This window comes from Anolis sagrei, chromosome 2 (assembly GCF_037176765.1).
Source record: "Anolis sagrei isolate rAnoSag1 chromosome 2, rAnoSag1.mat, whole genome shotgun sequence".
Lineage (NCBI taxonomy): Eukaryota > Metazoa > Chordata > Lepidosauria > Squamata > Dactyloidae > Anolis > Anolis sagrei.
In genome coordinates, this window is record NC_090022.1 from 77,953,814 (window position 1) to 77,969,946 (window position 16,133).

The window sequence follows — 16,133 nt, forward strand, 5'->3', positions numbered from 1 at the left end:
ACACAGAAGAGATACTGTTGCTGTTGCATCCTTGGACCTCTGCAATTCATGCATTCAAGAGAGCAAAGGCATTACATTTAAGGGAGGTGACACAGCAAAGATCAAAGATTTCCTGACTTTTTCAACATCAGGAATGGAGAAAGGGGTATAAAATAAGACTTTAGATTTTCACAGTGCTCAAGAAGTTTTATATCATATTGCAGCAATCCTTACATCCAGGGTGGGCAAGGCATGATCCTCTGGGCTTTTTTTGGCCTTCAAGGTCCTAAAGGAGTCAAAGAAAACAGCAACTAAAATGCTCTTTTTGGGGTGCGGAGGGTGTTTTAATTATGATTGAAGGCTAAGTAGAAAACACACCATTCAATTATTTGGACCCAAAGCCATTATTTTATTTTGATGTGCTAGCAAGATAGCTTCACCTTCAGGTAACTTTGTGAATGAGAGACCTCCAAGAAATTGCTGCCTGCAGGGACATCCCTACTTGTGACTCCTTCCAACTCTATGATTCTATGTTGTCGTCCCACTCTGGATTTTGTCCCAACCACTTTCTAAAACTGACAGCATTGACAATCATTTAATCGGGAAACCATACCACAGTCTGAACACACCCAATCTTGTCTAATGTAGGTATATTAGGAGGATCAGGCTTGGTTACTACTTGTGTGGAAAATCTTCAGAGATCTCCAGGTAGGGAGGTAGGAAAGAAATCTGCCTAAAACCCTGGAGAGTTATCGCTGCCAGTCTCTGCACAGCTCCCTATGGTCCTAATCATGTATAGTCTTAAGAGAAAGGAGAGCATTGAGATATTGGGTTTGGTGTTTGTTTGTTTTGTCATTCTGTCAATAACACATTCCTCCACATGTAATCTGCCTGAGAGGAGGGATGGGACCCATATCAGCACAAACAGAACAAATCCAGCAATTTTAATTTTATTATGTACTTCTGCAAAAATGCAAAACAAGAACAGTATGTTCACACAAAATATGAATATATGGTTCATTCACTACAAATCATATTCCCACCATTGCTTCAGAGACAATGTGTTCTGATGTGTTGTCAAAGGATTTCATGGTCGGGACACTGGGTTGCTGTGAGTTTTCTGGGCTGTATGGCCATGTTCCAGAAGCATTCTCTCCTGACATCAGGAGAGAATGCCTCTGAAACATGGCCATACAGCCCAGAAAACTCACAGCAACCCAATTTGTTCTGATATCTCCTCTTTCCCAGTTTGTGAATGGGTCAAAGGGGGGGGGGGAGCCCAAAGAACTGGAAGAGAGTGAGAAATTGAAGACATATGCATTTTTGTTGGCTTGATTCTCCATAATATATTGGGAAGGAGGAAGCGTAGTTGCACAATAAATCGCCTCTGGGGACAAGAAACTTCCTCATAAAGGTTAGTTTTAGGGTGCATGTTCACTGTAGGAGTACTGCAGCTTGGCACTTCTTTAACCCAGGCCTCAGTGCTATGAAATCATCATGGGAGTGGGTTTTTTGGGGGGGGGGGTTGTGGTGTCAGGAGCGACTTGAGAAACTGCAAGTCGCTTCTGGTGTGAGAGAATTGGCCGTCTGCAAGGACGTTGCCCAGGGGATGCCCAGATGTTTTGATGTTTTATCATCCTTGTGGGAGGCTTCTCTCATGTCCCCACATGAGGAGCTGGAGCTGATAGAGGGAGCTCATCCGCGCTCTCCCCAGATTCGAACTTGCAACCTGTCGGTCTTCAGTCCTGCCAGCACAGGGGTTTGACCCACTGCGCCACCAGGGGCTCCATGGGAGTGGTAGTTTTGCAAGTTGAACAGTTCTTTGACAAACTACAACTCACAAGTTTCCAAAGCATTGAGCCATGGTAGTTCAACTGCAACCAAACTGCATTCATTCTACAGCATGTGTCAAACACAAGGCCCACAGGCTGGATCCAGCCCACCATGTCCTTTTATGTAGCTCACCAGATGCTGGACTATAGCACCTGTACTCATTAGACATCATGACTAGAAGCTGATGGGAGTTGTGATACAGTAACATTTGGAAGTCTGCAGTTTGTTCGGTTTAGTCAGGATTGCAAATATTGAATTTAGATACAAGTCTTGAGGATGAAATGTCTGACTTCAAAATGTCCTTTAACTTTCCACAGCCCCAGAGCCACAAGATGTGGGTAAACACATTTCTCCTAAGACTCATAAAGTTAGAAGAAACCATAAGGAGGTGGTGCAGTGGGTTAAACTGCTGAGCTACTGAACTTGCTGACCGAAAGGTTAGTGGTTTGAATACAGAGAGCGGGGTGAGCTCCCACTGTTAGGCCCAGGTTTTGGCAAACCTAGCAGTTTGAAAACAAGTAAATGTGAATAGATCAATGGGTACCCACTTCTGTAGGAAGGTAAAGGCACTCCATGCAGTCATGCTGCCACATTGACCTTGGAGGTGTCTACGGATGGTTCTCAAGCTTATAAATGAAGATGAGAACTATCTAGCTATCTTGGTGGTTCTCAACCTGTGGCTCCCCAGAGGTTTTGGCCTTCAAATGCCAGGAATCCTAACAGCTGGTAAACTGGCTGGGATTTCTGGGAGTTGTAGGCCAAAACACCTGGAGACCCACAGGTTGAGAACCACTGATTAAAAAGTGAAGATTACCGCTGACATGAAGTCTAATCGTGTCTGACTCTGGGGGGTGGTTCTCCATGGATTCAAAGGCAACCTTAAGCCTGATGTGGCCCTCCATGACAACTCTATAGCACAGGTGCGCCCTTAGAATCAGAGAACCATAGAGTTGGAAGAGACCTCATGGGCCGTCCAGTCCAACCCCGGCCAAGAAGCTACACTTCTCCCAAACAAGGCCTTGGGCTGGGGTTCTGGGGGGGGGGGGGGGGCGTTTGGGTGGCTTCCCTCCGCTCAGCCCACTCCCTCCCCCAGGGGTCGCTTTGAGAGATGCCCTTGTTATGGGGCAAGGAAGCCTGTGAATAAACACGGGCGCAGGTCCCAGGAGAAGCGAGCCTCTTTCTCCGCCGCCCTGGAGGGGCCACTTCCGTCCTCCTGGGGGCAACCAGGAGCCCCCGGTGGCGCAGTGGGTCAAACCCTTGTGCCGGCAGGACTGAAGACCGACAAGTCGCAGGTTCGAATCCGTGGAGAGCGCGGATGAGCTCCCTCTGTCAGCTCCGGCTCCCCATGCGGTGACAAGAGAGGAGCCTCCCACAAGGATGGGAAAACATCAAAAGCATCCGGGCGTCCCCTGGGCAAAGGCCAATTCTCTAACACCAGAAGCAAGTTGCAGTTTCTCAAGTCGCTCCTGACACGAGAAAAAAAAAGGGGGAGGGGGTCAACCGAGGCGCGCCTCCCGGCCACCTGTCCCTTGGCTCCAGGCCCCAGAAGCCCGGCTTCCCTCCCCCCAAACCTCCTGTAGCCGGGCGGGGGGGGGGGGGGCACTCCGTGAGGCCTCCGCCTTGGCTGCTGCATCCTCATCCGGGCGCGGGTGCGGAGGGAAGGAAGGGGGGGGCGTTGCGTTGCGCGCGGGGCGCGGATGGCGCGATGATGACATCCCTGGGCGGGCGGGTCCAGGGCGCGCGGAGGAGGAGGAGGAGGAGGAGGCGGCGGGGATAGAGGCACCGGGAGCGCGGCTGGGCGAAGCAGGCGCCGCCGTCTCCGCTCCTCCGTCCGTCCGTCCGTCCTTCCGCCCGTCCACCCTGCCCTCCATGGCCGAGCGGGCTTGAGCCCCCGCAGCGCCCGCCTCTCCTCCTCTCCTCTCCTCTCCTCCTCTCCTCTCCTCCCGCCCTTTCGGCCCGGAATGCTCTGAAGCCCCCGGTGGAGACGCAGCCCAGTCCAGCGCTTATCGCCCATCGCAGGTGAGCCAGGAAGGAGGCCAAGAGAGAGCTAGGCAAGGTCCGGGCGGAGGCCTGCTCTGGGGCGCAGGGAGGGGGGGGGCACCACCTCGCTGTTTATTGGGGGGGGGGGAGAAGAAGAGGTAGATGCTTTCATCCGAGATGGTTTTTAAACATTCCCCGGCCTTTCCCAGGAGACTCCGAGAGGGATGGAGGCGGTGCGCATTCCTGGGCTTCTTCCCAGCATCCCCGGTCCCTTTCCCTCCCTCCCTCCCTCCCTCCTTCCGTTTTCAAGGACACGGTGGTGTCCCCGAGTGGACTGCCTCGATCCGGATTGCAGGAGCCCCCTTGCGGGAAAGGGGGAGGGGTGCTTTTGAGGAAAGGCGAGGGAAGGGGCCACTCCTCTCCCCCCCCCCCCCCCCGCCGGCTCCTTCGGTGGCCGAGGCTGCTGCAGCCATTGGGGCAGGACGGAAAGGTAGGCCAGGGCAGAGATGGCAGCTGGGAAAGGATGCCAAGGGAGGGGGGCATGGAGGAGCTGTGTGCTCCATCCTGCTGCAATGGAGCAGCTGCCCCCAGACTTGTTGAGCTGGCAAACGGAAGCAGAAGGTTGCTTTCTCCCCGAGCATCTGCCAGAGGGACCTGTGTGCCCCCCCCCTCTCCTTCCCTCCTCGTTTCTACCTTTTTGGGAAACACCTTTGGGCGGCGGGAGGGATGCCTGAGAGAGGGAGAGGGAGGGAGGAACAGGTCTTGTGTTGACCTGTCCCCACCTCATCCCTCCCCAAGCCCGCCCTGCGATGGAAGCGGGAAGCGCCGCGAGCGCCGAGCCAGCCTCGCTGAAGCCATCTTGCTTGGCGCCTCCTCCTCTCTCTCTCTCTCTCCCTCTCTCTCTCTCTCCTTCTCTCTCCCTCTCCCCGCAGAGCTCACTGCCGGGATGGACGTGTTCATGAAGGGCTTGTCCAAGGCCAAGGAAGGGGTCGCCGCCGCCGCCGAGAAGACCAAAGAAGGGGTGGCTGCGGCCGCGGAGAAGACCAAGGAAGGCGTGCTCTACGTCGGTAAGGCGCCCGCAGCCCCGGAGGCGGAGGAGGAGGAGGAGGAGAAGGGGGGGGGGGTGCAATGGCTGCAGGGGCCCCATGCGAAGCAGAGATGCCCGCCTGGCCCTGGTTGGCAGGGAAGGAGAGAAGGCAGGGAGCCTCCCTAGGTATCATTCTAGCCAGGTCATGCCAGAGGGCCATCTGGCATCCTGACCCCCCCCCCCCCCCCGCCTCCATCTGTGGTGATGAGATTGGAGGGTACATGCAACCAGGGTGGGGTGAGACATTCATACCTGTTCCTATGGGATGAATGTCTGCATCAATCCCATCCCCACCCAAAAGGCTTCCCGTTCTAATGTCTTAGAGACAGTTTGTTCTCCAAATAAACCCCTGCCCCTTAATATCCATGCACAGCCCCGCTGACAGGTGGTCACAAAAGTGCTGTTGAGAACTGGAATTCTGCTCCAGCCCAGAGCCAACAGCGTGCCCTCAGCACAGACCTAGGCAAACTTGGGCCCTCTGGGTGTTTTGGACTTCAACACCCACCATTCCTAACAGCCTCAGGCCTTTTCCTTTTCCCTTAGTGCAGGCCTGGGCCAACTTGGTCCCTCCAGGTGCTTTGGACTTCAATTCCCACCATTTCCAACAGCCTCAGGTTCCTAACTTAGTGCAGACATGGGCAAACTTGGGCCCTTCAGGTGCCCTTAATGTGCCTTTAGTGCAGGCCTGTGCCAGCTTGGTCCCTCCAGGTGTTTTGGACTTCAATTCCCACCATTTCCAACAGCCTCAGGCCTCTTCCTTTTTTCCCCTCAGCCGCTTAAGTAACTGAGGGGGGAAAGGAAGGGGCCTGAGGCTGTTAGGAATGGTAGACGTTGAAGTCCAAAACACCCAGAGGACACAATTTTACCCATGCCTGCCTTAGTGGCAGTGTGATTCTGTGATAGACCTGGGAAGGCATCCAACTTTCTTGAAACCTCAGACGGGAACCCAACACTGCATGGCGATCCCTCCCTTTGGTTTTCTTTGCTTCTCATCTTGCTGGTTTTGTGAAGCAATAAAGGGCACAGGATGGATGGATGGATTCTTTATATATATAAAGCAATCATTTCACAATGACACACAGGCTTCTAGGCTTTACAGAACTCTTAGTCAAGCAATATATTCATACAAATGCTGCCATTTTATTTAATGAATACCTATCTGGTGGCAAAGTGAATTAAACCGCTGAGCTGCTGAACTTGCTGACCAAAAGCTTGGCTGTTCAAATCTGGGGAGCAGGGTGAGCTCCCGCTGTAAGCCCCGGGTTCTGCCAACCTAGTTCAAAAACATGCAAATGTGAGTAGATTGATAGGTACCAGTTCTGTGGGAAGATAATGGTGCTCCATGCAGTCATGCTGGCCACATGATCTTGTAGGTGTCTATGCACAATGTGGGCTCTTTGGCTTAGAAATGGAGATGAGCACAAACCCCCAGAGTTGGACGTGACCAGACGTAATGTCAAGGGAAACCTTTACCTTTACTATGTGAAGTATGATGGCTTGCTCATATTATTTGAAGGCTGGTTTGGTTCATCAAGATTAACATATGTCTATATCTGAGTATTAATTGTTGTGTGCCTTCAAGTCATTCCTGATTTATGGCAGGACTATCACAGGGTTTTCTTGGCAAGGATGGTTTGGTGAGGGTTTGCCACTGCCTTCTTCTGAGGCTGAGAGAGTGTTGCTTGCTCAAGGTCACCCGATGAGCTTTCATGAATGAGTGAGAATTTGTGCCTTGGTCTCCAGTGTCATGGTTTGATATTCAAATCCACTATGCCACAGATTCTATATCAGGCATGGGCAAACTTGGACCCTCCAGATCAGGCATCCTCAAACTTCACCCTTCAGCAGTTTGGACCTTCAACTCCCAGAATTCCTGACAATTGAACAAGCTCATTGGGGCTTCTGGGAGTTGGAGGCCCAAACAGCTTGAGGGCCACAGTTTGAGGATGCCTGCTCCAAATGTTTTGGACTTCAACTCCCACCATTCCTAACAGCCTCAGGTCATTTCCTTTCCCCCCTCAGCCGCTTAAGCTACTGCTTTTTAGATATAGATTTCCAAAGACTCTTGTCTGTGTTTAGTTTAGTGCTTCAATTACAGAGATACCAAGGGGGCATAATTTGATTAAAATAGGGGGAAGACTGTAAAGGGATCAATGAGTCCTTGTGGAATCTACGAAAATGCTCTTCTCATCCTTTCCCCTCCTAATTGGAGAGTGATTCAATTCCTGGATGCAATGCACTCCTTTCCAGATCTAAGTCCAATGTTGAGGTTCATATTTCGGGAGTCTTCTCCCAAATGGTAAACAGTTTATTGTCAACGGCTTTCATGGCTGGAATCACCGGGTTGTTGTAAGTTTTTTGGGCTGTATGGCCATGTTCCAAAAGCATTTTCCCCTGATGTTTTGCCTGCATCTATGGTAGGCATCCTCAGAGGTTGTGAGACCTCACCGGTGAACCGTTTGTCTTTGGGAAAAGCCATGTTGGCAGATTTTGTAGCCAGCTCAGCATGAATGTTGGGCAGGCATATATTCATAAATCTCTGCTCAACATTCAGGAACCATTTCTGATTTTATAGATTCACCAGCCTCACTTCCCAGAATTTGATTGGACAACCCAACGTGTCCCATCACTCAGGATGATCATGCAAAACGTGCTGAAGGAGCTCCTCCTAGCAATTCCCCTTCTATTTTTTTCACCAGCATTTCACTTGGTCCCTTCTAGGCTTGGAAAACATTTCTATAGTCTTCCTGTATATATAGGTACATCCTCCTCCTGGAATGGTAGCTTCCATGAAAAAACAACAGCAAAACAGCAGATGTCTACAATTGCAGCCATGCATTGGAATAAATGTGATGTGAATTTTGCCAAATATTTTTAAAATGGCAGCTGACATTCTTGAAGAGGCTGTGAAGCAGCCATGATGTGCAGCAGGGGACTGGCAGCAGCAATGTCTGGCAGCACTTGCTAAAATAAATTAGCGGGGGAAAATTAACAAGGGGTGTCAGTGCGTGGGTGGAATGGTGCAAATATGCATCTGGGGGGGAAATAAGGATTCTGGAAAGGGAGGAAGAACAGTGTACTAAGAGAAAGAACACAAGGGAGATGAGGTGAAAAACCCATCCATTAACACGGTTCACATTTTTCTGTGAAAATTATATACATTGTGACAGACAAACAGGGTGTGATATCAAGTGTACTATCTGTCAGGCCCCTTCCACACAGCTGAATAAAATCCCACATTATATGCTTTGAACTGGAATAAACAGCAGTGTGGACTCAGATGACCCTGTTCAAAGCAGATATTGTGGGATTTTCTGCCTTGATATTCTGGGTTATATGGCTGAGTGGAAGGGCCCTCAGTCTAATACATTCCCACAAATTCTTCTCTTAAGGCAGTGGTTCTCAATGTGTGGGTCCCCAGCTGTTTTGGCCCACAACTCCCAGAAATCCCAGCCAGTTTACCAGCCATTAGGATTTCTGGGAGTTGAAGGCCCAAACATCTGGGAACCCACAGGTTGAGAAACACTGTCTCAAGGAATCCACTTCCAGGCTTTCAGATTATGAATCCACCTCTTCATGGATTGCATTTAATAGGCCCACATGAGCTTGGAAAAGTATTTTTTGGGAACGACAGTGTATGGCCATGCTGGTTGGAGGATTCCAGGAGTTGTATTCCCTGAAAGAGGTGTTACAAATCTTCTGTATTAGAGCAAGTGCTGAATCATGGGTACAGCCAAGGTGGGTTTGCATTAAATTTCTATTTTCTGACAATCTAAATAATTAGAGTGATTCAAGCTAGGATTGTCCCTCATAGTGAATGGCAAGCACAAACCATGACAACAGAACAAGCAATCTGTTTAGGTATTGATAGCAATCTGGGGGTAAATGTGCCAATGTCACCCATGGTGCTCACATATGTCTTCAGTTTATGAGTATAAGGTGCTGATGGTCCATTCATAAATCTTGAATGCTCACATGCTATGAAGCTGTGATTGTAGGATAGCCTACAGTTTGCCTTGGTTCTATTCTGCCTTTCCAGAATAGGAACTCCAGCAATATGTCCCAGAAGCACTAATCAGAGTTTTAAGATGGTCTGCACATTACACTTACCCTAAAATCCTACATCCACCTGTCACACCCAGCACTTTTTAATCTGTACCCATTACATTCGGCCCGGCCCTAGTTTTATTGCGTTATGGTTATTTTATTTATCGTGTCATCAGCAACCATTGTATTACAATTCTAACAGAGCAAAACAAACACAGAGATTAAAAAGAAAAAGAAAAAAAAAGAAAGAAAAAAACCACACAGATTTTGTAAATTTGGTATTTGGTTAAATGTCCTTTGACCAGTATCTGGCCACTTGGAGTGCCTCTGGGGTTGCCGCAAGAAGGTCCTCCATCGTGCATATGGCAGGGCTCAGGGTGCATTGCAGCAGGTGGTCAGTGGTTTGTTCTTCTCCGCACTCGCATGCCGAGGATTCCACCCTGTAGCCCCATTTCTTAAGATTGGCTCTGCATCTCGTGGTGCCAGAGCGCAATCTGTTCAGCGCCTTCCAAGTCGCCCAGTCTTCTGAGTGCCCAGGGGGGAGTCTCTCATCTGGTATCACCCATGAATTGAGGTGCTGGGTTTGGGCCTGCCACTTTTGGACTCTCGCTTGCTGGGGTGTTCCAGCGAGTGTCTCTGTAGTTCTAAGAAAACTATGTCTTGATTTAAGTCGTTGACGTGCTGGCTGATACCCAAACAGGGGATGAGCTGGAGATGTCTCTGCCTTGGTCAACCGGAGATTGCGTTATGGTGTATTGTTTTTATTGTTTACTGCTATTGTTTTATTGTTTGATTTGCTTTAAGTTATGTGTTTTGTTATGCTGTTGTTTTATTGAGGCCTTGGCCTGTGTAAGCTGCATTGAGTCCTTCGGGAGATGCTAGCAGGGTACAAATAAAGATAATAATAATAATAATAATAATAATAATAATAATAATAATATAATAATAACCCACCCCCCCCCCATTCAAAAAACAGTTTTGTTGCCTCTAGATCCAGTAGTTGCCTGCCAGTATGACTAGATTCTCTTCTCTTCCTCACATCCCTAAATGTACTATTTGATGGAAGGAGTTCTTCATCTTTGGAGCAGATTTTGAGGGTATTCTTGGTATGACCAGTTCTCAGTTCCATTGATGGAAGCAGTTCCATCAGTGGATCAACTTTGTTGGATCCTGGCTAGTGTGATGAAGAGAGGTTCCCAGGGAGAAAGGCAGGTCCTGCTCCTGTAATGTTCACATAACATCACCATTGAAAAATATAGGCCAAGCATTGAGAGGTAAATCCTGCAGAGGCCAATGGGACTTTCTCCAGCTAACTGCTTGAGGGTATCATTACTCTAACACAGTGGTTTTCAACTTGTGGGTCCCCAGGTGTTTTGGGCCACAACTCCCAGAAATCCCAGCCAGTTTACCAGTTGTTAGGATTCCTCGGAGTTGAAGGTCAAAACATTTGGGGAGCCACAGGTTGAGAACCACTGCTCTAACACAAATTTCTCTTCTTTTTTCAAATTCTATTTTTCCAGTGTGAGTAATATGTGAGTAAAAGCTTAAACAGAAGTAACCGCGTGAATATGAGATGCCCCTAGACACCTGGACTTCTTTCATTTTCTTTCACCTTGCTTTTTGATTTTCTTATCTTATTTCTCTCTTCCTTACACCCTATTTTGTCTGTCCCTTTTGCCCTCTGTTTGGAAAGCATTTGATTTTTCTGTGCTTGGTTGGCTCAAAATAATCTCCATCTAAAGTTACACTACAATCCTTCTAATTGGCATGGCATGATGCAGCACATCACATTACTATGAACTCCTTTGAAAGCACCTTTGCACTTTTATTCATTGTATCCCCCTGCCAATTTCAGGAAGAAATGGCCAATACAATAGCTGCCATACTTTTCCATTTCAAGTATTTGTTCCCTATGCATCCACAGTATTTTTTGGAATTTTAAAACATAATTATCTGTACTGGTGGCCGTTAAAAATGTTCGTAGACCTAGACTTACCTACAGTCTTTTTTATACGTCTCACTTTGCAACAAGACAACGAAGATACTGCATCCAGAATACATTACGCCAATTGAGATATCTGCACTTAGTTCAGTGCTTCACATGACTGGCACAGATTTATGATTTTTATATCTTATGTTAGAGATTCATATGTTTTCCAATAGCTCTGCTTAGTACCAGCCTCCCCACCCCTGCGCCTTAACCCTAGAAGAAAAATTGGAGCAGATGGATGATTGTCATGGCCAGGCACCAGTGCAACGTACATACCACATCACCTGCTAAAAATAAAAAGAAATAGAGTTACCTGTCTTCAGTGTACTGATTACAGTATGCTTCCAAATTCTTAGTGAATTTCATTCAGTAGTTGCATGTACATGCTCAATGTCGACTCCTTGGGACTGAGCAAAATCCCCTAAGCGCCACCTTTGGAAGCTGGCCATCCAGTTAAGAGCAGAGCCTCATGTACACACGTTTCACTCACAGCTCAAGATAGTTGCTCTATAGGATCCTATTTTTTATGATCTCGGAAACTAAATCTTGGCAGCTAAGAGATCATAAAGAACAACAGGGTATCATTCCTGCTGCCCTTCTCCAGGCACAGAATGACTGAGGCATTTTAGCCAAGACCTAGATCCAACTGAAAGATATATAGAAAAGGGGTTTAACTAGAACTGTTTGTGAGCAGTCTCAATGTTCTTGCCTAAGATGGGTACATTTGCCACCAGTCTATCTTTCCCAACATCTTATGTATTCAAGACAGGTTTAATTGAGAATGGTCTCAGTACTACTCCAGGTTGCTGTCTTAACTGATTCTCTTCCACTCACACAATGAAAGAAAAAGCTAGAGCAAATCTAGATCTTAACAAGAAGTGATCTAGTTCTGTAAAAAGAACCAAGTCTAAGATCTAGTTCTGTAAAAGGAAGCAAGTCTTCAAATCACATTATGTCAGGCTGAGAAAGCCATCCCCAAATTCTGACATGGTACATGTATTGAGCTGATGGCATCTACATTGCTATCAAAGCTGAAATTTCCAGTATTGTTTCAAATTGCCCTTGTGGTTTCTCAATTGTTTTTATAAAATGTATGAATCCCAATCTTTCCTAGCAGTAGGGGTTTAGCAATGATTCTGCTCTGAGGCAGAATAATTAATTTCAGGGGTGTGCCTGGACAAACTCTCCCATTGCCACCTATCTGCCCTGATTATAAATGGATTGTTACAACTCGTAACAATCTAATATACACATTTTAAACTCTGCACAGAACTAATTCAACACAGTTAAAACTCTAGATAACACCCTAGACTTATGGGGCTCTCTTGGCCAGTTTATCACATCTCCTTTCTGGTTCCCAACCAGCATCACACTACATTTCATTAAGACTTGTCACCTCATCATCATACCCACAAATGTTGCATTTCTGTTCACATATACAATCTGTTCATAAAGGTATTGTCGAAGGCTCTCATGGCCAGAATCACTGGGTTGTTGTAGGTTTTTTCGAGCTATATGGCCATGTTCTAGAAGCATTCTCTCCTGACATTTCACCTGCATCTATGGCAAGCGTCCTCAGAGGTTGTGCTTATAAAGGTTTATTCCTAGGCACTTTACTCAATGCATGTGATGGAGTAGACTTACAAAAGCTACTAACTTTTTTTGCTACCAACTTCTTTCTCTTAGGTAGTCTCAAAGATGCTAAGCTCCTTTTGCATACACAGTGAACTCATAATGTTCTGCTACCCTTTCTATTCCATGCACAAAACCAACTTGAATGACAGTTGATGTTTGCCTTACACCATCTCATGCTCACCAAGATGGTGTAGGACAGGCTGCATGGCACATCATTCTGCCAGTTGCCAAAATCTATAACTAAAGCAATTTGATTCACTTTACCAAATGGTAGGGCTGGTCCTGACTGTGTGACAAAACAGCATGGATGCAAAGAAGAAACTGTGATGTTTCATGAAGAGAGATATAACCTCAAAGGTGAGATCTAGTGTAGTGGCTGCGGCTGCATATAATGAAGAAGACTCTCTTGTGACAGGGCATGAGTGGAGGTATATGAGAGAAGGGGACAATGGACTGGTTTTGGAAAAGCATGAGGCATGGAATTGTGTGCAGAGATTTGTGTGGACTCAGCTGTGGAAAGTAGCCTGGTGTTAGTAGCCGGTGCAGGAAGTGAGCTGATTGGAGCAAGTCAGATGACCTTATCACACTAGAGAATGAATCCACTTTAAATCCGGTTCCTGCCTCCTGCAGAATTCTGGGGTTTGTAGTTTAGTGAGGGTGTTAAAGGCTCCTTCCTAAACTACAAACTCCAGAATTCTGCAGGAGGCAGGAACCGGATTTATAGTGGATTTATAGAATGAGGTTGTGGATAATGGACTGTACCACTTATGACTACATTTCAGAGCATGTTTTCAATGAATTTCTTATTCCATGTGTAAAGCACAAGCTGATTTGCATCTAGTGGATGAACATGGAGGGTTAAGTGGTTGTGGCATCTTCTTCCTGATGTGCTGATTTATTACATGCATGGACCTTTTCTTTGGAGGAAAGTTATAAAACCTTACGTACATTGGCCTGTTGAACCACATTGTGCTGCTTCATTTCTGCTGCATATGATCATCTGCCCTTACATCTGATGATTCTCATTGAAAGAACAAAGAGATGTTTCAATCTTGTGCTCACACAACTTATTCATCAATGGCACTGGGATGCTCTAATGCACGAAGGCCCAAAGAGCATCCCAGTGCTTTCTTCCAAACAGGCATGTACACAATTAAACTTCTGTTGGGGCTCTTTCATGCAGAGAATGGGTTCTGAAGGTATTTGTCACCCTGTACATGGATGGGGAAGGGGGATGTGCTAGATTGCTCCACCTTCTGTTATTTTCCTGAGTGTGTTGCTCTGGTCTTCATGCGAAACAGCAGAAACAGATGGCAATTGCCTTCTAGATCCAGGGGGCAATGTGTAGTGCTTGACTCCTCCAGACTCCCCAAACCATCCTTTTCTTTCTGTCCTCCCCCATGCAGTTCATCCAGTATAAGAAGTGGTGTGAGTTGTAGTCTCAAACATCTGGAAAGTATTAGGTTTCCTCTCCTCTGCATTTAACTAGATATGTGGTGTATGTTTCTGTCTAGGGGAGTGTGTATGTGCTTCTTATGGAATAGAATGTGATGTGTTTCCTGCAGAAAGCCTACTGGCATGGAAGGGTCTGCATAGAGTTCTAGGAACCTGTGAGAAATGTAGGATATGAATCAAATCAAGCTATAAAGTGATTCTTTTGAAACACAGAGGATGATTAAACACAAAAATGGGACCAAGAAGGAAGAGGAGCCCCAAACAAGGCTGATTTATTTATGGAGTCTCATTGGCAGGAGACTCGAGTCTTGATCTTTAGTGGATGATTCATCTCACCTATAAGACTGTGGTTAATTGTGCAATTGTGCAATTATGTCTGCATGCAAACAGCATAACAGAATAGAGTGAAAATACACTTTGCAATAGATTTTTTGAAAGGAACAGCAGGTTCAACAGTCAATGTTCAACTAATCCAGAGCATGTTTTGAGGGTGTGGAGTTCTAAATTGTAGTGAGCATGAGAATAAAGCAAGTGGGGCAGATATCCTATATTATGAAGTACTGCAATGGGGAAAAAGGCTTGTGATCTTTGATATGATTTCCAGGGCTGCAGCTACTGCTTTCCAGGACAGAGATACACATTCCCTGGCCGTGTCCTGTATTCTTTTGTGTTCTTTCCCTCGATGGTGACCTTGCGTTTGGCTGCATCAACATGTTTTTTGGAAGTGGCCCAGCATAGCAAGCAGTTCGGATTGCTGGAAGTGCCAAGTCCTTCTCATTTATTACAACCCAAGCCATTTTCTATCTTGGGCCTGCTTCTCTGCCAAGGATTTTAATACCTTTCTCCAGATCACTTATTAAAGGAAAACGCTGAAGACCGCTGGGCCTGCACTGGATCCCTCAGGGATCTTAATTTAGGCACCTCTGGTTTCCGCATACTTAATAATTTGTATTGTGCACTTTATTGGCATTGTATAATGTTCCTTTCTTAATTGGAATGTCCCAGGAAGCAAGCCTAGTCCCTTAAAACAATCTGTTATACTGATTCAGTTATTACCCTTATGAACTGCAGATTGTAAATAATAAAAAGAGAGATCCCATGAGATGTTGGGTAAGATGGAGTATTGGCCATGAGATCAGGAAAATGGGGGATGGATGGAAGAAGTAAGTAAGCCCTTTTGAGGCCAAGTGGACTTGTATCTTCTCTTGTGCCAGGAGAGGACAGAAGCATTAGATAGAGGCTGGCTCTGGGATGAGAACTTGAAGGAACCAATAGCCAAATCTGCTATAAAGATCACAGCAGTCATCTAAAGCAGGGCAATTGAACCCTGCTTCAGTTTTAAAAGATTAATCGGGAATAAGTAGCCTTCCCAATGTTTTTGGCCTACAACTTCCATCATTTCTTACCGCTGGCTGTACTACCACAGGCTGCTAGGAGCAGGAATTGGAGAGGACCACATGTTCCACATCCCTAGAATACTGGAATGATTTGAGTGCTTCATTATTTTGACCTACACAATAATTTGGAATTCATTCTAAAACCTATTGGCAAGTTCTCTCTCTCAGGCGCAATTGGAAAAGCATCTTTGAAATGAAGGGTGCATCACCAGATTTTCTCTGCAGGCATCATTGGACTTTTCTCCTGTGGTCCTATCCAAAGGGTTCATGGGAGGAAGAGAGAAAAGAGTTCCCTAATAGTGATGATCACCATGGTTTGCATACAGAAGTTTTGTGATTTAATCTGCCACAAGTGAGGGACTTGTGGCCTTCCAAATAGGATTGGAGTTCATCATCCCTGACCATGGGCCACATAGCAAAGGCTTATGAAAACTGGAAAACTACATCTGAAGAGTCATATTTGCCCACTCATAAGTTAAAAGAATTTCAAAAAAGTCCAAACTAGAAAACTTCTCTGTAACTATGGGGATCCATTAAGAATCAAAGCTGAAGTTACTTTGGGCACTTTCCCCAAATGTTAACCTTTCCAGCAGTGTATTACTGATCTCTGTTAGGAAACCTCTAACTGGGTTGTTGTATGGCCATGTTCTAGAAGCATTCTCTCCTGATACAGTCCGAAAAAAACCCTATTACAACCCAGTGATTCTGGCCATGAAAGCCTTCAACAATA

General features: G+C 46.5%; 1 protein-coding gene across 2 annotated transcripts in view; it reads left to right on the plus strand.

The window, feature by feature from the left end:
* The first annotated feature begins 3,552 nt into the window (after nt 1-3,552).
* Nucleotides 3,553-16,133, plus strand: part of SNCB (synuclein beta) — a 30,233-nt gene continuing 17,652 nt past the window's right edge. Inside the window, exons 1-2 of one of the 2 annotated variants that reach the window (XM_060765608.2) lie at nt 3,553-3,831; nt 4,725-4,859. In XM_060765608.2, coding sequence (XP_060621591.1) covers nt 4,739-4,859 — 121 coding nt within the window. In that variant the 5' untranslated portion in view covers nt 3,553-3,831; nt 4,725-4,738. Of the gene's footprint in view, nt 3,832-4,097; nt 4,283-4,724; nt 4,860-16,133 lie in introns of those variants that run through there. The other variant, XM_060765609.2, reaches the window with a different exon arrangement.